The following is a 25,322-nucleotide window of genomic DNA, read 5'->3' on the forward strand; positions in this document are numbered from 1 at the left end:
CACATGTCAACAATCAAGGGGTGGAGCTAGGATTCCTAATCACAGGTCTGCTTTGTCTTAGAGGACCTATGTTGTAGCTTTCACAAACACACAAATTCCTGTGTTTATATATAAAGGAGAATGTGGAATTGAGGACAAATATTCCTTTTTTTTTTTTTTTTTTTTTTTTGGTACCAGGGAATAAACCCAGGGCACTTAACCACTGAGCCACATCTCCAGCCCTTTTGATATTTTATTTAAAGACAGATCTCACTAAGTTGCTTAGGGTCATGACCCTTCTGCCTCAGCCTCCTGAGTCACTGGGATTACAGGCGTGCGCCACCACGCCCAGCTCAACACGCTTCTTAATCCATCTTTTCAGTGCAAATTCTAATAACTGTTTTATTCAGTAACTGCTGACCTTCCTATGTTAGAGCAATGAATAGAATGGCTGAAAATATCATCTAAACCCAAAGATAAACTTATATGAGATAAGTTTGACATTTGAATTGCACAACTCTATGGTATGACCAACCCAGATAGAAATGATTCAAAAACTACTTCAAGGCGTCATCTCTTTGGGCCTGAGTCTTGATTCTCCTGAGTAGATAAAATCCACTCTAACTGAAGAAGAAGGAGGAAAGAGAAGTTAAAAGAAGAATTAGAAAACTTGAACCCATAGGGATGAGCTATGGTTTCTCATTTTCTCTCTTCCTGGTGTTCTGGGGCCTGACTGACTGAGCAGGGCCTGTCCCTCCCAGGGTTAGTTAATTCCTAGGAATACCAGACTACTAGGAACAGCTCTCTGATGCGGGCCTGCTGGCATTACTCAGACCACCCAGTCCCAAGCCTGCTCACCCTGCCTTGCCCATTCCTTCTGCCAAAACCATGGAACAAGCTGTTGCCATGTCTTTCCTCCACTCTCTCTACCTTCTGACCCCATTTCTGCCTCAAATTGGGCATGACTTCCATGTTTCAAAGGTGACAGATATTCTAGCTATCTATTCCCTGTCAGCTTCACAGCCAGGTTAGTTCAGAGTTCAAAAAAGTATTAAATTGAAACAAAGATGTTGTAGTGAGAAAAAGTTTCTATTCATAGAATTAAAATAATGGCTCATGCAAGTTATGTTAGTGATTTGGGATTCTTTTCAGCGGCAGATTTATCATTAATAATTGAAAGAGAAAAAAGAAAACTTACCAGCTGGGGTAAGCATAGCCTTTATCTGCTTTTAAACACAGTAAATATGGAATACTAATTCATCAGTCAAGAACTAAGGCAAAATTTAACAAAGAAATTTGTCTCAAACTCACCAGTAGGTGTCACTGTTTAAATGTATTGGTAACGTTTTCCCACAGAGTTCTGTATAAAAAGTCCAATACAAAATAAACAATTTTGAGTAACTTACAACCTGTTCAAACCCACAAAGAGAACGCTCACAAGTCCCCACGCTTAACCTGTAATTCGAAGTAGTAATTTAAGTTCTTATTAATTGTTAAATTATTAGAAAGTCATGATAAGCTTATAGAGGTATACCAATAAATGACTCAAATTTAACTTCAAGACATTTGCTATATTTTAAGACTTTTAAAAAATGTATATATAAAGACCCTAGTGTAAAAGGTCTACTAGGAAACAATGCTGGGTTTTTAAGGAGGAAGCGAGAAAACGACTGAACTCAGTCTAATTGTTTATTGACTAAATGAAACAATCCCCCGCCCCAAATATTGTTTGCCCTTTTAACGTGCTGTTCCTAACCCCGCCCCGCAACCCCAGTTCGTGTGGACAGACCTCTGCATCGAGGACGTGGAGCTTTCAGAAATGTCAACGTTATGAAGAGATTGAGGGTCCGACCCACACCGAAGAAGCCGAAAGGAAGCGACAGGTAAATGCGACACATTCTGAACAGGAGCCTGTGCTGTGCAGAACAGTAGGGCGACACCTGGTAAGGCATGGGACCTGCGGGTCATCAGTGTTAGTGTCCTAATTTTAAAAGTTGTACGGGGGCCTCTAGTCAGTGTCTGACTCTCCAGTGACTCGAGGGTAGAAAGTTCTTTGCACTGTCAGTGCAGTTTTGTTGCAAGTCTCAGATGATTTTGATTTTTAAATTTTTGGAAAAAAAAGAAAAAGAAAAAGAAAAACGAGGTCACGCAGCTCTTTTAAAACTCTACGTCTGCAAGTTGGAGTGCATTTGAGAGCGGTGGTGCCCCAGTTCTCTGCCTTCTAGGAGTTCATTGAAAAGTTGTGTGCACACAATCAATTGTGGCGGCGATGGCGAAAAAAAGCAAACGGAGATGCCTGCTGACTTTCGTGCAGAGGCCGTTTCTGAGTCGCGCTGCCGATCACAATCGGGCCCCACCCTGCGGCGGGGACTGGGCCGGGCGGTGGCGGCGCCCCAGCTCAGCGGCGGTCGCTTTCCGGGGGGAAGCGGGCTTTGAAGTGCTCTCGGTAGGGTGTGCGCTGCCTTCAGCCAGAAGGCAGAATTCTCAATTGGAGGCGTCGGGCGCGTGGTGAGATTCGTATTTGGAAAATAAAATTTATCAAAAGGGAAGGAAAAGCTAACCTACCAGGAGTGGGGTTCGAACCCACGCGGACATATGTCCATTGGATCTTAAGTCCAACGCCTTAACCACTCGGCCATCCTGGTGCAGGCGAGGGCTTTCTCCTCGGCTCTTCCTACAAGGCGTACCCACCGCGCTCCCGCACCCACCCTTCCGAGTGGCGCCGAGCCTCCGCCACCGCTCGCAGCTCTCCCCGCCCGGGCTGGGAAGGCCTCCCTGCTTTTGCCTCCGTTTCCCGCCGCCAGAGCTCTTTGTCGCCCCAGGCCCACCGCGGCAGCGAGGGCAACTGCAGCCGAGCTGGCGCGCTCTCGGCTGGGGCGCCGGCGACACTCGGCGGGCGGTTGGTTGAGAGCAGGGCTCGGGCTCCGCCACGTTTGCTTTCAGTTTCGAGGTGCGCGGGCGCCGGAAACAAACCCACTAGCAAACTTCTGCCTTCCTAAGATGGTGTTTTGGAGACGCTGGGCTGGTGGCGTGGGGACTGAGCCCAGAGGTCTGCGTTTACTTTGTTTTATTCTAAATCGATAGAATAAGATTCAAGGAATGAGTTGCAAGGGCGGCGGCAGAGTTCTTGGTCCCCTGCACCGGTAGGCAGCCTTTCCTCTTAGCAGGTGTCACAAATCACACGGACAGAAAACTTTGTAGGATTTGTGTGTTTTCTGCCCCACGCACGTGCAGAGGAGTGTAATCTGCCCAGTTTCCCTCCTGGATGACCGCAGGCTCCATACCCATCTCAGCCTCAGATGCAGATGCAGTGCGGTGGCTTCCTTTTGTTCCCATGGCCCTACTGTGCACTTTGACGTCCATGTTCCCTTAACTTGGTCAGCAGTGCTCCCTGAAATATAAGAAGAGGCCTCCTAGACCTGCGGCCTGCATTTCAAGGAACATCATAGAGCTTTGCCACCAATCTGGCCATCACATCCTGCGTGATCAATGGCAATACGCTGTTGAATTTGTGTGTGTAATGTACACATACACAGGCACACATACATATATACACACACATGACATTGAGATGGGGAGGTCCTCACTTTCTTACCCAGGCCGGCCTGGATCTCACCCAGTAACTAGGATTACAGGCATGTAGAAATATATCCAGCTTGGATGATATTTTTGTTTAACCACAGACTTAGTTTCAAACAAACTCCTGGTGTATAAACTCCTGGTGTATATGTTCAAACAGTTCTGAACAACACAACCACATCACAGGGCACATCTTAGAAGTGCATCTTCTAATGCCTCCAGGGTGTGTTGGAATTTTCTGACCCCAGTCTTGGGTTGAGTCTGGAACACAAGTTAGTTTAATCAAAACCACAGGTAGTTTTGAACTACTGAGAGACAAAAGATGTCAATCCGCCACACAAGCAGAGAGTATCACAACAGTATTTCCCATCCCACATGCTGTTCTTCCAGCGTGATTTGACACTTGTCTAATTAATGGGTGGGCAGGTGGGGTTCTGTGTTCTTGCTCCCTGAATCTAGAAAGACTTCATTGGAAGCAAAGTGATGCCCTGTGACTTCCAAGCCTAGTTCATGAGTTGGTGTAGTTGGCTGTGTTCTATTGGGACGCCCATTCTTGGAACCTAGCCACCATGCTGTGGGGAAGCCCAAGTAACTGCATGCAGTTGTTTAGCTGATAGTCCTCAGTCAACAACCAGTATTAACTGCTGCAAATGCCAGTGAACAAAGCTTTAGATGATTTCAGCTCCTCGCCATTGTGTCACACCCTCAACCTTTGAATCATTCTAACTAGATACCCAGCTATCATAGAACAGAGTCAGGTTGTCCCACTGAACTCTTTTTCAATTCCTGATTGACAGAATCTCTGGGTATAATAAAATCATTACTGTTTTGCACCACTAAGTTTATGTGTCTGTTTTAAGTGAAGCAAGAGATAATAAAATTCTGAAACTAATAGTGGGAACAGTGCAATGAAGCACTAGGAGCACTTAGTCGAGACAGGCTATCTGAGAGCAAAGCCAACAAGGGACAGTGGAGCCCTGAGATGGAGAAAATTCAAGGTCTGAGTCATCGTGGGTATCACCTCCTCCATTCTACTACAGACTGGGTTTTGAGCCAGGTTGCTTTCTTCCAAATCTACTTTTCATGTGGAGTGTTTGGGTGGAAGAATAGATGTCCCATCCCTGGTCCTAGCTGCAAGGAGCTTAGGTAGCAAAGTTCTGCTTTCTGACTCAGGAAGCAGTCCTCAAAATGGAGGAAATTCCCCACCACAGGAAAAGGGTATTTGAAATTTTGCTGGCATGACAAATAGCCTTTAGGGCATTGGAACAAAGTATGAAAAGCACTGTGCAGCGGCATTTGTTATGGCTGGCAATATTGGAGAGTAATGACAATATTAAGACCGATTTTGTGACATCAAAATGACTTCATGTTTAGAAAAGTGCTTTTGACATACTTTTTTGCAGACAAATGCTTCACACTATTCAAACTATTCTTCACTGGGTATGTGTGCTTATTTAAATCATGATATTCTGTATACTTTCTGTGGTGGTTTAAGGAATATGTCCATAAAGGCTTTGATATCCTCTCTTCACCCCTTGAGGGTGTATGAGAGCTGTTGACTCATTTCTGAAGGATAGAATACAATGGGAATGATGTATGGAGACCAGCTGATCATCAAAAGGCACAGTGGGGGCCATATTGGTTGCTTTCTCTTAGACCATTCCCTCAGGAGGAAGCCCACTGTTCTGTCATGAGCAACCCCCGGAGAGGTCCCTAGTCAGCCACCAACAAGGAATGGAGGTCTCCATGAGTGAGTTTAGAGATGACTCTTCAGCTCAGTCAAACCTTCAAATGACCGCAGACCTCTCTGAAGACTTGACTGCAACCTCAGGAGACATCCTGAGCCAGGACCACCCTGCTAGTACCGATGCCCTGACCTTCAGAAACTTTATAGAGTAATGAATGTTTGCTGTTTTAGGCAGCTAGGTTTATGTGAATTTTTCCTGTGGCTAGAGATAACTAATACACATCCTAGCCAAAGGTAGTTTCTCTAGTATTGGTAATGTATTCATAAACCTATATATTATTTCTACACATTTATTTAAAAAGAATTATCTTACTGATCTCCTGCATAACATTCAACTTTCCTTCTTCCATTTGTTTTCAATCTCCTGAATGGATTGCCCCATACTTTCCAAGTCTACTATTCATTTACTTTTAGTGTTCTCCAGAATCCCCTGTAATGTGGCTTCTGTTATCACTCGTTCATATGTTTATTTTTCCAGAATGAAAATATCTTTACGAAAATAGATTCAAGTTGTAAAAGTGGTATGAAGTTCAAACAATATATAGAACTGAATACAGTGAAATGTGAAACCTCATGGCCCCTACAATTTCAGTCACACTTATTTGAAATCCTTGTCCCTTGAAGATACTAAAGCAATTTCTGCCTCTCTTCACTTTTTCCTGTTCCTACTTTTCTCTACCTTCTAGAGCCCCCTAAATCCTATCTTGCCACCACACATAAAATTGTACAGTTAATGAGTACATATAAGCTATACTTATGAATTTGAAGGTACGTAACTCAGGAAGCTTCAAAGCAGACAAGTGTGCTTTTCACTCTGTGTGACCTTGTTTTATTGTAATAAAAAGTTAAGGTAGGTGATGTCCTTAGAAATGTTATTTTGATATGATCTTGCAATATGTATAATTAGAAAAATGAGAGATTACATTCTATGTATGAGCTATTGAAATGTATAAATGCATTCGATTCTCATGTACAACTAATTAGAACAAATAAAATTTAAAAAAATTTTAAAAAGCATTAAAAAAAGAAGCAGCAGGGGAAAAAAGAAATGTTATTCTTGGTAACAGGATTTTCCATTGACGTACTTAAATTTAAAAACAATTTTTTTAGATGTTGATGGACCTTTATTTTACTCATTTATTTATATGTGGTGTTGAGAATCAAACCCAGTGCCTCACACATGCTAGGCAAGCGCTCTATCACTGAGCCACAACCCCAGCCCTAGAATTTGAATTTTCATGTCAATTTTTTATACATGTCTTATACAGGAAGCAAAATATAAACTAACCTTTTTGTCCATAATTAAGAGTTGTCATGTCAGCAATGATTTTCCTGAATTATAGATAAAACAAGAGGCAGCAATATAAATTATAAATACATAAAAGTATTATTTAAAACATCAAATGAATGGACTTAGTTCCAATTCTAATGATTTTTTTTTCTAGCTGTGTAAGTGATTTTCTTAACTTCTTCAGGTCTCAGTATTCCTCATCTGTTAAGTGGGGATAAAAGTACCTACCTCAGGGAAATGTAAGAATTTAGTACAACAGTGCACATAAGATAACTAGCTGGGTCGTCGCTGGCCTGATTGGCCAGTGTTGCTGCTTATCCAGCAGTCCCTCCCCACCCTTCGTTTTTTTTTTTTTTAACTTTTTTAGTTATCAATGGATTTTTAAATTTTTATTTATTTATATGTGGTGCTGAGTATCGAAGCTGGGGCCTCACACATGCCATGCAAGCGCTCAACCACTGAGCCACAACTCCAGCCCTCCACCCTTCTTGCTGCAGGGATTCTTATTTGCTTCCGGCAGCAGGCAGAGGCTCCTTGATTTCTGGGAAGGTGGATGCTTCCCCATCCCTTGGAATGAATCATTAGCAAACTAAACCAGTACTTGTCATCTCATCTCTTATCAATATGTGGTGCTGGGGTTTGGGAAGCCAGAGTGGTTTGTGATCCAGTTTGGCCAATGAGATTTTGGAAAGTGGACTGGGAATTCTGAGAAAAACTTTCTTTCTGAATTAAAGAAAACAGAACCTTTGGAAGTGAAAATGTCATGCAATTCCTTCCTTTTTTCTTCCTGTCTTGAATGGGATCGTATGATGGTGAAATTCTTGGAACTGTGTTAGCCTTGGGTAAGTGGGTGGGGGACACAAGCCTATGGGTAATAAGGAGCTAACACCCAAAGATGTCAGAATGGTAAGTCAGAAGGAGATTTTGCCTTTAAAGACTGTATTGTGTCCCAGCCAACCCCCTACTTCCAGTTTTATACTGAATAACGAACATCATGTCTTTAAATGTAAGGCATTGATGTTTGTGGTTCTCCATCAGTTGCTTGAATATCACTTAGGAACTTGTTGGAAATACTCTCTGGCCCCACCCCAAGTTTCTGAATCTGCATCCCAGAGTTTGGTGATTCTGAAGCAGCTTAAGTTTTAGGGTCCCCCCACCCTGGTTAACAGCAGGGGTCAGCCAAAGACAATCCTAGTTGAGTGTTCATGCAAATATGTGTAGACTAGATGAAGAATTCCCAAGTGTTCTCTAGAAGGTGGTTCCTTGACTGAGTCTTTGTCTTTTTTTTTTTTTTTTTTTTGTTAGTTTCTGTTATTAACTTCACTTCTTATCATGTACTTCTTTCCACTAAGCAACCCTGTCTCCAGAAGGTACACTTGCTGTCTTTCTGCATGTGTGTATCAATTATGTTTTGCATATATTTATTTTTCATCTATTTTAAATACATAAATTATATGTGGAACCCTGAGCTGTCTTCCCCTAAGTTGTGTTCTTGTCTTTGATGGAATCTTCATTTTCACTTTATTAGAAATCTTTTAATTCCTAGCATCATTCTCATACCCTTGGATTTCGACATTAGCTAAACCTCCATGTTTCTTTTAAACCCATTGGTCACATCAATTACAGTCTCAAAAAAAATGACCACACCATACATTTTCAGAATATTATCACCAAGTAACCTTAATGCTTGGATAAATTTTCTCCTATCAAAGTGAGAATGGGAAGCCATCTGTTGCTTACACAGGGAGCTACTAAAATATTCAGATGCACTTTTAGATCCTGAGCATGCTTTTCTTCTGGATTCCAAAGAACACAGTTAGTGGCTGAGCCTGTGTGATGTCAATCAATGTCACGTGTGGCAATACTCTTTCAGGCAGCTCTAGGTCCTCTCAGATAGATGCAATAAAGAGTTACAAGGTTTCTGGGGATATGGACAAGGGGCAGGGAGGATGGAGTCTTTGCATTGCATTGAGCCTTCTATCTGCCAGCTATGGAGGACCCAACTACAATCATGCTCTGCTCAATGACATTTTGGTCAATGGTGGATAGCATAAGCGACTGTGGTCTTATAAGATTACAATGGAGCTGAAAAATTCCTACAGTCTAGTGATGGCATAGCTGTGCTAACCAATACACTATACACGTTTGTGGTCATCCATCTCATTTTTACTGTGTCTCTTGATTGCTCATTGAGTGATTTGCCCACACTGTCTAGGTTTGTGGAGGTGCACTCTGTAGTGTTCAGACAATGAGAGATTGTTCAACGTTGCATCTCTCAGAACATTCCTGGTCCTCATGCCACACATGACTGTAGAGATGTCCTCGTGAGAATTTGGCCAAGGAGACTCAGCTTGCTTTCAACAGGGCTCTTTCCTCCTTCCTCTCCCTTCTTTTGTTTTCCAGTTCTGTCAAAGACAATTTTTGCTTTATCCAGCAATGTCTCAGCATCACTTTACTGTGAGTGATACTTTACCTGTATTGTCTTATTTAATTTATCTAATTTTTCCCATTTCAGTTTTAGTTCTTTATTTTTTAAGTGTTCTACCTCATTCTTATTTTCCTTATTTCATCTTTATTTATATTTCTTAAACATATTAACTTGGCATCTTTTTGAAATTCTGTGTATTTCTTGCTCCATTTAGAATGTTTGTTCCTAATTTCTGTTCATATTTTTTAATCTTTTTTTTATATTTTGTAACTTTTCTTGTCATTGTTTGTGGTACTGGGGATCAAACCCAGGGCCTCATCCAGGGCTGGGGGCAAATTCTCTACCTTTGTGCTATACCTTCAGCCCCATTCTGTAGTTTTAAATTTCCTTGATCTTAAATCAAATTACCTTATAATAGTTCACTTTTCATTCCATTTATACTTAAACTATTTTTAATTTCAGTATTTCAGGTTTTCATAATGTTCACCATTCTTTAAGTAATTTTACTTTAAATTTGTCTTTCTTCCTTAGTTTATTTTGCTTATTGCTTTTGGCTAGTAAGCAAATGACCATGGGAAGTGGCAGGGAAGAAAGTCCACATCCTCTGTCCCCACGGACTCCACACCAAGGAGGCAGGTTCTTCCTGCAACAGCTCAGGATGGGGGCTTAGACTAAATGGGTTAGATAATCAAGGGCAGAGTGAACTTAGGAAACATCTAACAAGTGTACATTCAGATTACATATCATACATGTGGTCGTACTACACAGCTGTTATCACCAAACATGGACATGTCTGAAAGTGAAAAAGCAAGCTATTCAAAAATTATGGTGGGACAACAGTCCTACAAGAAGCTGGTCCCAGGCAATCTACCTATGTCTAAGAGATCTGTCTGCAAGTTAGGATCAAAATTAATTAATATCAACTCTGTAGATGATAGATATTTATTGAATGAATGACCATTAAGATGAGGGGTTATTTAAATATAAATATAAACCCACTTTCTTATTGGGTCAATGAGGCAAATCCAGACTGGAAATTGTGTTGCCTGTATAGTTAAAGTATCTGGTTTGCATTTTAGATTACTTAAGCACTTACAGCACACAGATGTTAGCTTTTTTGGTATTAATTGTATTTGATTCTGGAGGAGAGGATGGAACTGAAGATCATTCTAATCTTTTGCCTCTAGATAACTGGTAGAATAATGATTTCATTAAGCAAAGGCAGTCCCAAAGAGGAAGAACAGAATGAGTTTGAGGAGTCTGTGGGGCATTCAAGAGGGGAGGTCAAGTAGATGATAGGATAGAGAAATCGAGCCCAGACAACATAGGCTTTAGGCTACAGATTATTGAGTGAACAGCTCAGGCAAATGACCCAGGTGTCACACGGTGCAGGCTGGAAGCACAGGCAGAGGGCAGCCCAGGATGATGCCCACGTGACACCCCCATGGTATGTGTGGATGGGCCCCAGCTGGATGCATGATGAACTGACCCCAGCTTCTCAAAACCAATCTTTTCAAAGGTGAGATTGTGAGTGGTCCCTTAAACAGAGGAAGATGCGTCTGGCTAGAGGGCTAACAGGTCCAGGACGTTGCCTGCCCATCCTGACAGCAGGTGAGGATCTTGGGTGATGCTGAGACGGTGTGCTAGTTTGACAGTGTCATCCAAACTAAGGAGAACTGCTTGGTCATCCGTCATCAGTCTTCTGCTCACCAAGGTTTGGAAACTATCACCCTAAGGCAGCAACACCTTGGGTGGATGAGGTTACCTGAAAAGAAGAGTTAAAGGCAGAACTGGCTATTTCGTGTGTCCAGTAGTGCGCAAATGCATTTGAGTTCGTGAAAAACATAGAGGTAAACTTGTATTTTTATGCTGCTGAGCACTGGAGAGCATTAAAATGTCCCTCTGCCTTTTCCTTGTGCCTCCACCATCTGATGACTTACTGCTGTGAGGTGTGCAGGTGTTGCTCAGCGCTGCCAGCCGAGCCCACGCAGGGCAGGTGGGCCTTTGGCACTTCACAGCTTCTTTCTCCTGTCAAATGAATCTGAAGAGTTGCTAATGTAAATCTGAATGCATGAATATTTCCTTTTCGTTGTTTATTTTAATAAAGTCTAAGGTGGAATTCAATCACTCAGAAGCTATTTAATATATCTTTAATTCCATTTGAAGTAGAAGTTATAGTATTTATTTTGTTTTGAAGAGTTGCTGATAGTTTTGAAGATGAAAAAAAGGTTTGAAAATTTTGTCCTAAATAAAAAAGCAAACCTAGGTAAGAAAAAAAATGGACTAAATGAAATTAATACCATCATTCTCTCCAGTTCTATCTGTTAGAAGATAAAGCAACAGGAACACAGTAAAGGAATAACATTTATATTTTATCAGATCGTAAAAATGGCAGGCCTTTAATTTTTTTTTTTAACAAAAAAGACAAAGGAAAATAAATTAATGTGCAAATGAATATAAAAGCTTTGAGTTAGAATCTATGAATGCCTTTAAATGTTAAACAGAATTTCCGAAGTTTTTGTTCTACTTACCATAGATTTATACCATAGATTGTCATCACATACAATTTTATGAAATTACTTACAGGGCATACACAGGAAAGAAAGAAAACCTACCAATTTCTAATTATAACCATTGTCCCCGTTGACATGACCTGCCAAGTGATCCTTTGTGATTTCCATTTATTGGTACACAGATGAAAATACATTGAATTAGTTCGCAGGAAGATCTACTTTTAGTGTTTTCAGCTTCCCCTTTGGAAGTCTTGGTCCACCACAGCCAGGCTTGCTGGTTCCTACCCTGCCCTCCTGGGGTTTCAGGGTTCTCTTGCTTTCTGACCTACTTCCTACAGTCCTTCTTTCTTCCTTCCTTCCTTCCTTCCTCACTTCCTCCCAATCCTTTCCTTTTTTTTTTTTTTTTGATTCTGTAATTTAAATTCATTCATATCACTAGATTATTCCTTCCCCAGATTTTTTTAAGCCTTCCGACGCAGCCCCCGCCCCCCTCTCTGAGTGCGGGGTTGGAACCCAGGACCCCATGCCTGCTCTCTGTCTCATCCAGAAGGAGAGGGTTCCTGCTCACCATTGCGACGTCATTCTGCCAGTGCGTTTTTAACATAGCCCTGGAATCCGCCTTGGTGAGAAGAGAGGTAACTTTTTCTAATAAGGCTGTGGTTTCCTTTTGGAAATGAGAACTTGCTGCAAAGTCATTTCAAATATTGATAATGGCCAATGCGGGGAGCCCAGGGTGAAAGCCCCCTTCCCAGGGGCTGTGGCGTCAGAACAGGTGATTTCTTTCATCTCCCCGTTGGCTCCCTCCTCCCAGGTGCATGTTCTAACATCTTGCCACTAGGCTGCATTTCTTGTTTGACAGGTTCCTTCCTTGAACAAAGTTGGGTGAAGACTGTGAAGACGGACTGTTACCACATCTCTGCCCTTTTAAGGGGGCATTAGCCCAGGGTAAACCACAGGGCAAGGCAAAAGAATGAACTAGTCAAACATTCCTACTGGCAAGAGAAATTCCTGTCTTAGTCATGTGGAGGCTAAGTAATTTCTTTTTATCTAGGGGTGACATTCCTTGTATGTGCTCTCTACACCCTGGAGATCCAATGCTTGATTTGGTTAGAAACAGGGTTTTCAAAGACTTGCAGCCCTGGCTGCTGGCTGCAGAACGGCATCTGGTGCCAGACAGCAGATCTGCCTGGCCAGGGAAAGAGGCTGGGGCCTTGAAGCCCAGCTGAGCCCGCAGTGCCGAGCAAGGGCAGCCTAGCGCTCACCATTCTCTCCTTGATCTTCAGCCTCTGGGGGGAAGAGACAGCCTTGCACTTATTTATCTGCATAGTATGCAGGCAGTGAAGGGTCTCTGTGTTGAATAAGCATATGGATCCCTAAGCAGCCTATGGGGGGACGGTACCCTGATATAGTCACAGGAACGGCTGGTGGCATCTCAGGCTGTCCTCACACAGAGTGACTTAAGTGACCAAGGACGTGTTAGGACCGAAGGTCAAAGCCACCACCCTGACACGCAGCATTTTATGATTCCGAACAGGTAGGAAAGTAGTGTGCACAAATTAAATCTCTTTTTCTGGGTGCTGGGGATCTAGTCCAGGGCCTTGTGCATGTAAAGTATGTGTCTTAACACTAAGCGGCACACCAGCCCCCAAAACCTTTTCAAATTTTTTTCATTTCATTGGAAGGATAAAAAGAGGGAAAAATCACTTCCAGATTAAGTGTATTTTTACTTTATCTGCACACACCCTGAGTTTGTGCCTTTCCTAAGGTATTTCTTTTAGGCTCTGCCTCACAGCGCTGAATCCCAGCCTCTGTTTGTCCCCAGGCTTGCTTGTGCCTTCAATCTCTGTACTCAGCCTTTTCAGACCACCCATTTTCCGGAATGATCTGTGCTGTGATTTGACTAGTCTGTCCCCACCAGAACTCACCTCACTCAGGGCTTGGTTCCCCAGGGAGGTGGTGTCAGGAGGTGGGGCTTAGTGGGTGGAGTGGAATCCTTGGGAATGGATTGATGTCTTTCTTACAGCAATGAATTTCCAGCTCACTGGAAATTTGGTCAGTGGATTATTCAATGGAAATGCATTCACTAGATTAGTTATCACCTCAGTGGTTTGTTATAAAACACATGGCCTCCACTGTCCCTTCTTTTTGCACACACTTTGCTGGCTTCCCTTCCACCTTTCCACCATGCATGGAAGAGCAGAAGACACTTACCAGAAGCTGAGAAGATGCCAGCACCAGATTTTGTACTTCCAGTCTCCAGAACTATGAGCTACATAAACCTCCTTCCTTTATAAATCACCCAGTCTCAGATATTCTGTTATAGCAACAGAAAATGGGCAAAGACTGTCTGCCTCTCCCCAAGTAGTTTTTTCTCCTTTTCCTTATCTCATCCCCTTGTGGAGACTGACTTCTTCTCCTAGAACACACCCCTACGCTTGGCCCAGTGCCCCAGAACAGATCCTCCATAAGAGGGCAGACTAGATATTGTGCTTTATGCTATAAAACTGACACCTTCACAAAGGTATTTAAAAATCATTTTTGTCAGAAAACACATTTCAAATATCTCTATTTCTGTATCAAGAACACAAATAACTTGAACATAGATTATATAAAAGATACTATGCAAAGTGCTAAGATCAAAAACCAAATAAGACGCTATTTATGGTCCTCAAAAGTCACAAAGCAGCCTAGTAGAGAAAGCACTCTAGCATGGTGAAGATGGGTTCATTGCTGGTCCTGGGAAGACAACTGCCACAGCTCTGGCTGCCACAGCAGAAAGGGCAAGGGGTGGGGCTGTGCTCTGAAATCCATGCATTTCCACTGAGTCCATGTCCCCCAGTAATGACTGAGCAGCAGGGACACTAAGCCACTGGGAGACAGTGGGCACCTGTATGGTGACCTGGACTCAAGCACTTGTTGATGGCAGTCTAGAACTCCTTCACTCTACCTTCTCTCTCTGGTTTCTTCACTGGGGCCTGTCCTGTGTTGGAATTGGACACCACGTTTAGCCCAACCTGGATCCCCATTTCCCCTCACAGGCATTTACCTTAATAAAATTGTTGCACCTTAACTTCCTCCTGGGGTCTGCTTCACAGAAGACGTTAACAGCAGGGCCACAACCAGAAAATGGTCCAGGGAGAATTAGCTGGCCAAAATAGCCAGAGATGAATAAAAAGAGAGTGTGCAATGAGATGTGTCAGGGTGAGGCCGAAAGCAGACAGGGCTTGAATCCCCTAGGGCCTTGACCAGCCTCTCTAAGGAGTTGGGATTTTATCCCAACAGCAACGGGCAGCCCCCACAGAGTCTTAAGCAGATGACCTCACTGTTCACGATAGTGAAAAGTGGAAGCCACCCAAATGTCCACTGACGGAAGAATGGATAGACGAAACATGGCCTGTATATGTAGGACGGAATATTACTCTTAGAAAGGAAGGGAATTCTGCCTCGTGATACCAGATGGATGAACCTTGAGGGCATTTTACTAAGTGAAACAAGTCAGACACAAAAGGACAAATAGTGTTTGATTCCCCTTCTATGAGGGATGGGAGTAGTCAAGCTCAAGAGACAGAAAGGATTCCAGGGCGTGAGGAGTTACTGTCTGGTGCATGTAAGTGGTTCCAACTTACCGTGGCTCAGCTTCTGATACTTTGACTTTACAGTGGGTTTATATTCATCTGCATTCAGCAGAAATCACACTGAATTTGAATCTTTTCCTGGACTCGTGATGCCAGGCAGTGGCAGGGAGCTACATCTCCCAGCAGGCCACACAATCACCAGGGCAAACAACCCAACTCTATGGTGGGCCAGGTTGCTCAGCTATGATGTTTAGAGAAGATGCAGATCAAATTCTTCCTCAACGTATGATGTTTCAGTTCACAGTGAGGTTATTGGGACAGAGTCCCATCACAATTTGAAGTGCATCTGTGTAGAGTTTCAGTTTTGCAGGAGGAAAAATGAGTTCTGGATATTGGTTGTTCAACACTATGAATGTACTGAACGCCATGGAAGGGCACACTTAAAAACAGTTCAGATGATAAACTGTTATGCACATTTCACCTCAGTTTAACCAACAACATACAACAACAACAAAACACAGTGACTCTACTACGGTATAGAGAGTGGACTGCAGGAGCCACAGCTAGAGGCCAGGCGGAAGCTGCCATGCAGTCGTAATCAAAGTAATGGAGGCGAGAGGAAGATTGACCTGAGTGAGTGGTGGTGGTGGGAGGCAGCACCTACAGGAATCTTAGGAGAGGAGAGGAGGGGAGGGAGGAGGCTATAGCAGGTGCGCTGGTTTGGTCAGTGGGGTAAGAACTAATTAACACTGCCGTTGGCAAGGCAGGGAACAGGAGAAGCCGAGGAGAGGGGAGGATAGTGTGGGGGTTCTTTAGATTTAGATAGATGATAGATAAGTTGAGTGTGTGTCATTACTTATATATACATATATAATCTCGTCTGCTGTTATTTTTTATTTACTTTATTTTTCATTGCTCTTGCACACTAAGCAAGTATTCCGTCTCTGAGCTATCCCCCCTCCTCACGTACCCTGTTGTTTTTACTCACTATTGAATATTGTTGGATGCTAGGATACAGAGCAAGGGATGTATCTTGAGAGTTGGCTGTAGGCCAGGTGTGGTGGTGAATGCGTGTAATCCCAGCGACCATGGAGAGCAGTGATTTGAATCATGGTCTTTCTGACTCCCTCATGGCTATGCTTATTCCAGGAACTGCCTATGCAAAAGTGCAGGTCAAGACGGCCCAGTTGCTATGGTGACACTGGCCCGAGGAAATTTTGCCAAGGTTTATTGTTATCAGCCAGGACCTTGAGTTCAGGCACCAACTCCCAGGGATAGAGATTTCTGAGCGTAACAAGATGACCCTAATGTCTCGTCAGTCTTACATCCTTCGGGTTGCCTACTTTGCTGCAACTTTCCCACAAATAACCTTTTGATGAAACCTATGATAAACTGCTGAGCTAGCTCTGATCACTGCTTCTTCATCAGAGAGCAGTGTCCACCTGGCCCTACCTTTTTCTCTCTCTGTGTGCCCATTTGTCTTTTTTCATCCTCCATGGCCCCTCATCCTCTATCTCCTTAATTAACAGCCACAGCGAGAGAGATGAGAGAGCTGAGCAAGCAACTCAGGAGGCTGAGGCAGGAGGATTACAGGTTTGAGGCCACTCTCAACTCAGTGAGGCCTTAAGCAACTTAGCAAGACCCTGTCTCAAAATAAAAAATTAAAAAGGGGCTAGGGATATGGCTCAGAGGTTAAACACTCCTGTTTGTTTTAGTCAGTTTTTTCACCACTGTGACTAAAAGGTCTGACCAGAACACCTGTAGAGGAGGGCTCTTAGTTTCAGAGGTCATGGTCCATAGAGAGAGGTCCTTGGGGCTCAAGGTGAGACTGAACATCATGGAAGAAGAGTATGGTGGAGGGAGCAGCTCACATGATGATCAGGCGGCAGGGAGAGAGACTCCACTGGCCAAGTGCAAATGCCAAAGCCATGCCCTCAATGCCTCACCGCCTCCAGCCACACCCCACCTGTCTCCAGTTACCACTCGGTTAATCCCATGGGGATTAATTCACTGATTAGTGAAGACTCAGAGCAATCACTTCTTCTCTGAACCCTCTCACACTGTCTCACACAGTCAACTTTTGGGGGACCTCACACCCAAACCATAACATTTCACCCCTGGCCCCCCAAATCTCACTCATCTTGTTGCAGGAAACAGACTGGTTGAGGAACAGCAAGCAGCACTTGGAGAGGAGAACTCCAAACTTCATTTTCTGTCAGCGGGCCTACAGGAAAACATAACTCCGAATTCTGAGCCCCCATCCAGTTTCTCACAATATTTATAGTTTATTTTGCGTCATCTTAGACCCATCCTATCAATGGGGCACTTTTCCTCTTTAAAAAAAAATTCCTAATCTGTGCGACTGAAGACCTTGTGCAGGGTCTCTAACATAAAGCTGCTCACAGAACAGCTAAGAAGAAACGGCCCTATTCACGGGCCTCTGTGACATTTCAAGAGGGAGTCCTCAGATTCCTAGGGCAGTTATTTATAATCCAAAAGGTAGGGACCCATGGTTAATTAGGCTTCCTGAAGAAAGGGTGAGAGCGGGAAGGGGAACTGACCCTTTTCCCAGGCATTGGCTTCTTACCATAATGTTTCTGTAATTTCATTTCACAACCAGGTCCGGTTTTGCCATCACAGTCTCACAATGCAAAATATCTTTGTCCATTTCCAAGAGTCTCCATAGTCTCAACAGTTCCAGTTGACCCAAAAGTTCAAGTCCAAAGTCTCTGAGACTCTGGGCAAGCTGGCATAGTGAGCACTTGTAAAAATCAAGTGATTTACAAGTATCCAATATATAAAGGTACAGAGTAAACATTTCCATTCAGAAACATAGGGACATAGAAATAAGGGGTAGACCAAAGCAAGACTGAGATTCAGCTGGGCAAACAAGTCCTGTAGTTCCACAATCAGCATCTGGGGCATAATGGCATGGTGATGTTTGGTCTAAAGGGCTTGTGTAGCTCCGCCCCGTGGCCTTGTTGGTGGCAGCCTAAGTGACCTTTCTGTTGGCTCGTCTCAGCTCCATTCCTCTGGTAGCCTTCCTCAGCAGATGTTCCACAGTATTGGTTTTCTTAATCTCCAGGGTCTCCACTGCAGCTTCAGCTTCCCCCTCACATCTCCAAGCATGGCCCTCTCAGGGGGTGCCTGCAGGAACTTTGTGTGGCCTCCCAGGCCTTCCTTTGAAATCTTAGGTGGAAGCCTTCATGACCCCCTACCTCTAGCTTCCTGCATTCCTGTAGGAATAGCACCGTGTGGTTGATGCCAAGGTCTACCGCCATCTTGAGCAGTAGCCAAACCTCCAGGGACCCTGGGTGCAGCAGCCTCTGAGTGTTTGGGTGACTGAGCATGTTGAAAAAACTTCTCAGGCCCCTTGTGCAAGAAGGGTACCCCACTGGTCTCTTCTCAAGAGAAGTTTTACATTTACTTCCTTGAATCTGAGAGGGCATGAGGTCTTGCCAGTTCCTGAGATGCCCTCTAGCCAACTTTCTCATTGTCTCCAGGGGAAGTGTTTATCATGTCTTTATGTCAGTGATGTCTTTAACAACTGTGACTTCCTTAGCTCCGGTTTTACTCCTGCCTTTCAAGTCCAAGTTTTTCAAATCTTTCTACTCTGCTTTCTGCTCCTGAATATCATAATAAACTTGGCTAAAAGGCTTCAGTAATACCCATGCCACTTCCTGAATGCTATGCTGCCTAGAAATTTCTTCCGCCTGATTAAGAAGTTCATCCCTTTTAACATCAACCTCACAGAAAGTCTTAGGAGTAGGCAAAATGCAGACAACTTCTCAGCCAGAACATAACAGCAATGGCCTCTAGTCCTGATACAAGTGTTGAGGATCAATCATGATCTGGGTACATTCCACTACCACCTTGCATGTGTTGGAGATTGAACACCTGAGAAATGCCAAAGCAAGCACAAACAGTTTTATGTAAAGGATAGAACAGAGACGGGGCAGTGGGGTGGAGAAAGAGAAAAGAGAGACAGAGAGCCTCTGCAGAGGAGTTGGAAGTTGGTGCCTGAAGAAGTGGGGGTGTTTTGCCCCTTTTGTAAATTTTAGAAAATTTAGAAATCTTTGTTCTCATGCCCCCCTTCTCCCCTTAACTTGCCTACTTGACTAGTGACCAAAGGGTGGAGTGATCCAAGGGCAAGAATGAAGCCGCCCAGTGGTACAGGTAGGAAGGGAGCAGCCCAGAGGGCATTCATTAACAACTGCTTGCAGGGAGGAGCAATTCCCTGGAGGCGCATAACCTTGGCAACAGGTTGGAGGAGGGGGAAGGACTCTGGAGGTATATCAGGTATACCTCTGGAGGTATTCTTTCAAACTAGCCCCCATCTTCCCAACCCAATTATTCATTACCTACACTGACCTTCCTTTTGCTCCCCACCCCTAGTCCAATTACCAATAGTGTCCTCCTTTTCCCTAAACCCTCTGGAGCCCTGTCTTCACTGTCCATGGTCCTATTGGCATTTTGGCTTTCTGAGCTCCCACCAGAACTGGCCATTAAGCTCCACTTACAATCTAAACCATTTCTGCCTTGCACAGCTAAACATCTCAAAATTCCTCCAAACAATTCCAAAATGCTCCAAAAACTTATGAACCATATTTCTCAGTACCAATTTCTACTTTAGCCAACTTTTTCACTGATTAAGAAGATCAGTGATTAAAAGATCTGACCAAAAAATTGTAGAGGAGGAAAAGTTTATTTTGGGGCTCATGGTTTCAGAAGTCTCAGTCCATAGACAGCTGGTTCCATTCCTTGCGGGTTCAAGGTGATGCTGAATATCATTGCATCATGGAAGAAGAGTGTGGTGGAGGGAAGCAGCTCATAAAGTATACAATGATTAGGTTGAGAGACTCCACTTGCCAAATATAAATATAAGCCCTAAAGCCACGCCCCCAGTGCTCTACCTCCTCCAGCCACACCCCACCTGCCTCCAGTTACCACTCAGTTAATCCTATCAGGAATTAATCCACTGATTAGCTTAAGGTTCTCACAGTCCAATCATTTCCCCTCTGAACATCTTGCATTGTCTCACATATGAGCTTTTGGGGGACACTTCATATCTAAACCATAATATCCCTGGTATTTAAAGGAAGGAAAGAAGGAAGGAAATTAAAGAAGGAAGGAAAGAAGGAAGGAAAGGGGAGGGAGAGAGAGAGAAAGAGAGAGCAGGTTATAGAACTACAAAAATATATGGATTAGAGCTGGGGATATAGCTCAGTTGGTAGAGTGCTTGCCTCACAAGCATAAGACTCCCCAGCACTGCAAAAAATCAAAACAAACAAATTAAAATATATATATATATATATATATATATATATATATATATATGGATTAGGAAAAATAGAAGAAATCTAAGTAATGATTTTAGAGCCTTAAAGTTAAAACTTGGCAGAAAGTATATTGTATACTTTAGAAAAAACATTAAGAATTTTCAAATGATAATGTTGGGAACTCGTCACTCACTGTTGTTTTTTTTTTTTTCCAGGATGTTACTGCTTGCAAATTATCCCACTGAGTCTCATTCAGAATATCAGTTCAGAACATCTTTCTTACTAGCAAACATATGACCTTTACAAAAGCTTCTAGTGTATAAAGATACTTGTCCATTCTTTATAACATGCGTTGGAATAAAGACTCAGTATTTATGTGATGATGGAGTTACATTCTAGATCCTGTTCATTTTACATTTCTAATAGCCCTTCTTTATTGATTATAATTATTTTCAATTCTGTTCTCAAGTGTAAGTCAACTGTTAACTCTGATTATAACTGGATGTTTCAAACTATCATACGGATTACAAATTAATGGAGTGGATGCTGTAGTTGGGGATACTTCACATATTTCAACAGAAAGTAGAAATATATTTGATGGTAGATAATAGAATGCTGATATTTTTTCCTAAAAAACAAGACTATCATTGTTTTATTATTTTTAAGAAATACACAGTATTCAGTAGTTTCTTGTCAAGATACAAACTTTTTATGGTAGAGTTGGAAAAATATTTGTATATGACATTGAAATTACTGTTTTTAAGTGTAAAGGTATTGGATAAAAAAAAAGTACTATTCTCTTTCCAAATTGTTATCTTGAAAAGTCACAAAATTACTCCTGTGATATCATAGCCCAAATATTTTTGAGTGATCAGTCTTTAAAACATAAGTCATATTACACTGGACACCAATGTATCTTAGGTGAGCCCCTTTCCTGCTCAGGATATTTCTGGTGTTGTCATCTGTAATCTATGACTTGGCCACGCTGTTAGGTTTGGCATTTGGCTAGTTGGAAGTAGTCACTGCATATGTTAAAACCTTTAGAAGATTTCCACTTTCTACCATTTAGGGATCTGTTGTCCTTTTGATTGTTTCTTCCATGTCCTACACTAACTGACACTAGCATATGAAATCTGTAGAAACTCCACAAGGTTTTTTCTCACCCAGAATCACCTTTCAGAGTTCACCAAGTGTGCCTCACATGGTTGGGGAACATCAACTCTGCAGCATCTCTTGGTGATGCTAAAGCACTCCTGCCAAGGAAAAAGTTGGCATTTCACCTGCTGCCTGGTTTGGCGGTCAGAGCCTAGGGGGTTGGGCAGGGTTTGGGCTGGAACAGTGAAGCCTTCCCCGTGAGTCTGTGATCCAGCCTCCACAACCCAGAACTCCATCTGGGACTCTGACTCACATCTTGAGAAAAAATCAGGCGAAAGCCCTTGCCAAACTGAGCAGAATGACTCCCTTCTGTTTACCTGAACGTATTTCTTCTTCAGAGAAAGGAGTACAATGAATTCAAATGCCATCATGAAATATCACTGTTAAAAAATTTTTATCATTGTAGGAAAAAATTCTAATATTCAAAGAAGATAGGATCTTAGGTTCTTTATTCCATTTTGTTGAAGACTGTTAACAGAAGAATAAATTATTTTTTTTCCTCCGAACTTCATACCTATTAATTTACTTGGGTCACTGACAGCTCTCTCAGTTGAAGAGAAAGTTCTGTAACAATAAATGTAACACAACGTTTAACATGTGCCAGGCACTGTTTTCAATACTTTTACATTTTTAGTCATTTACTTCTCATAACAGCTCTGTTAAGGTAGGTGCTAATACTCCCGTTGTACAGATGAGGAAACTGAGGCTTAAATAATGTGTCCAAGTCATACAGCTAGTATATGGCAGAGTCAGGCTTTAAACCTCAGCATGGAATCCATAAGCTGAAATCCTAACTAACATCATGCCACAACAGTGACTAACCAGGTAGAAGAAAAAGCCTTCCCTTTCCATAGGTGACAGTCTTCTTATTCTCTTGGTGCAGTCAAGTGAAATCTTTACCTAATTCTCCAAGTTCAAATAAAGAATTTTAAAAATGTAGAGCCTAAAAACATTAAATTTTATGATGATTCTAAAGAAAGAAAATATTTTAGTGTTTATTTTTTTTTTATTTTGAGTTTTATTTATTTATTTGTGGTATTAGGGATACAACCCAGAACCTCTCTCATGCTAGGTATGTTAGGTTTCAAACAAGTTCAATTTGTGAGCTGTCCTTTCCTGTGGGACATTTATGATAATTTTTTTTTTTTTTTTTTTTTTTGTCTACAGTGAAAACTACCACAATGGAACTGTAAGAAGACTTTCCCTTGCTGTAGGGAGAGGGTAGTAAGTCAAAGGGGAAACATACCCCTGGAGTTAGCCAGAAAGAAACAGAGAAATCTGAGGAGAGTCTGGTGGGACTGCATTTCTACAGTTCTCATGTTTAAACCATGAAATTAAATTAAGTATGGGACTAGATTTATCTGGTCATAAGCAAGTCAGGCAGTGAGCCCCACAGAGTTCACATTCTACTCTTTCAAAACTTTCATCTTCTGGAGGACCTGAGAAATATGATTGCTGACTGAAATTGCTCCTGTATTAAGTAAGGGGTAAAAAGAGTTAAGAGTTGACTCAAAACAAAGACAGGAAGTATGGCAAATGAAACCAAATCTCTAAAACCTGCCGACTTTGCTAGACTATTGTAACTCAGGAGAAGAAGCAAGACACCAGTATGTGAATTCTTTTGAGTTTATCATTTTTCTCCCTATGCCCAGAGTTCCATCCAGATGGTGTAGCCTCAAGTAGCCTAGTGGGGGAAAATTAATAAGAATTGAACAAGTAAGCCAAGATTTAAATAGCGAAGGTACAAATGTATAAAAGGGATATTTATAATGTTCTGTTTGTAAGTTGACTTGAAAAATAGAATGATTTAGTTTTACATTACTCTATCTTAATGTACAAAAGGAATGGTCTACCATCAAAACAAAAGTACTATTTTCAAGAACATAATTTTATCGTCTCTGTTTCTATATGAGTTTTGACACTGGTCTTTACTAACATAACCAATGCAGAGTCTTTCAAAATACAGTTTGACCCAAATTGGACTATGAAGAAGCAGACTGGAGGGAGATAAAACAAGCAAACTAACATCAAAAGCCAGAAAAAGTGTTTTTGTTAATATTTATATACATATTTACAAGGTAAAGTTAAGCCATTTGGTCATTATGTACATGTTAGTGAATATTAGTATTTTACATTTAAATACATTGTGTATAGGCAATCAAGTAAAAACGTAAATTTTAAATAAATGTTATCAATAAATGTTATCTGTGAAAATACATAAAATATGACTGATATATACTTCTATTTGAGTGCTTTTCCATATTCAATGCCTAAAATTATTTGGAAAAATAATCACAAAATATATTCTGGTGGAAGATATAAAAAGAAATAGTAAGTGTTCACCATGGTTCTATTAATAGGGAAGGTGAGCAGAAAGGTCTACCTCTAGACCCAAATCACATATCATAAATCAGATGACTCAGAAATGAAGAAAGCCCATTTTTTCCCAAGATCAATTTCACTGGAAATTGGACAGAACCAAAAGACTTTCAGGACAAGACAAACGAATTTAAGTTTTGATGATGAGTTCATTCTCTAAGTGGCTGCAAAATCCAAGTCCTCCTTGAGCTTCATTAGGAAGTGTGCTTTGGACATTGACCCTACAGTCGGGTCCAACGTCAGTTCCTTGACCTTGGGTGGGAGGGAAAGGAGGCAGTGTCATTCAATACGTCTCACAACTACATTAGGGATCTGTCTGTACCCAAGAACCTGCGGAAGGTATCAGCTGCCCTTCCATGCGACAGCTGGGTTCCAGTTCCTGAAACCCTCTCGTTTCTTTGAGGAGCTGGGAGCCTCTCAGCCCGGTGCAGAGGACCTGACCACTGCTAGGGGTGGGTGATGGAGGCGCTGGCCAGCTGCTAGTTGAGGCACGGGCAGCAGAAGCAGCAGATGGTCCGGCAGGGGTTCTTTTTCTTGTACTGCAGGGTCTTGCGGACCTGCGCCTTGGCCTCGCCTGTGTAGTCCACAGTCTTCTGCACGTTGAGCTCGATGACGTTCAGCGTGTCCGCCTGCTGCTCCACCAACACTGCCATCTGCAAGAAGAGTTCATGCACGTCTCGGATGCGGTTCTCCAGTCGCAGCAGCTCGCGGTGGCGGCTTTCGATCTCGTTGAGCGCCGCCCGCGCGCCCTTCACGTCGGCCAGCAGGTTCTCGGAGAACACGTCCCACTTGCCCTGCTCGAACATGTCCTCGATCTGCTCGCCCGAGACGTCCTTGCCCATGATCTCCAGCTGCCGCTGGATGCGGATCTTGCAGTTGTCGCGCTGCTTCATCTCGGCCTGGTTGTACTCGTGCATGGCCTGCTGGAAGGTGCGGGTGAGGGCGCTGTACTGCGCCCGCGAGATGCGCGCCACCGCCGAGTGCACGCCGTGCTGGGCCTCAGCCGCCTGGCTAAGCTCCTTCATGGCGCGCAGCTTGCGATGGATGCTCTCGCCCCGAGTCTTGATGGCCTTGGCGATGGAGTTGGTGTCGCGCTTGATGCTGCTGAGGCGCCGCATGGACGTGAGGAAGCGGACATTCTGCTTTCCCAGTCGCTTCACGTCGGCCATCAGTAGCTGGTTTTCATCCTGAATGTCCTGGATGTCTCTGTACAAGGACTCCAGGATGTGATCGGTCTCAAACACGATGTCTTTATGGAGCGAGTCAAACTCATCGTCCCCGTCTGGGAACTGCTGGTCATAATTCTTGGACAGCTCCAGAAGTTCTGCTAGTCGGTCCTTCATTTTGCCTGCAAGTAGAGATGCAGAGGTTAAAGTCCTCGAGTGAGAGTCAAACAC

General features: G+C 42.8%; 1 protein-coding gene, 1 long non-coding RNA gene and 1 other non-coding gene across 5 annotated transcripts in view; 1 reads left to right on the plus strand and 2 right to left on the minus strand.

The window, feature by feature from the left end:
• The first annotated feature begins 1,742 nt into the window (after window positions 1-1,742).
• On the plus strand, window positions 1,743-22,665 carry LOC124989583 (uncharacterized). Its single transcript, XR_007109586.1, has 4 exons — window positions 1,743-1,862; window positions 10,544-10,635; window positions 11,993-12,172; window positions 20,607-22,665. It is a non-coding gene; the product is annotated as an uncharacterized LOC124989583 (long non-coding RNA).
• Window positions 2,542-2,624, minus strand: Trnal-uaa (transfer RNA leucine (anticodon UAA)). Its single transcript has one exon. It is a non-coding gene; the product is annotated as a tRNA-Leu (tRNA).
• Stx11 (syntaxin 11) overlaps window positions 21,980-25,322 on the minus strand; it is a 46,484-nt gene continuing 43,141 nt past the window's right edge. For all 3 annotated transcript variants that reach the window (XM_047559464.1, XM_047559465.1, XM_047559466.1), the window contains one exon: window positions 21,980-25,273. In XM_047559464.1, coding sequence (XP_047415420.1) covers window positions 24,405-25,273 — 869 coding nt within the window. In that variant the 3' untranslated portion in view covers window positions 21,980-24,404. The remainder of the gene's footprint in view (window positions 25,274-25,322) is intronic.

Source organism: Sciurus carolinensis, chromosome 7 (assembly GCF_902686445.1).
Source record: "Sciurus carolinensis chromosome 7, mSciCar1.2, whole genome shotgun sequence".
NCBI lineage: Eukaryota > Metazoa > Chordata > Mammalia > Rodentia > Sciuridae > Sciurus > Sciurus carolinensis.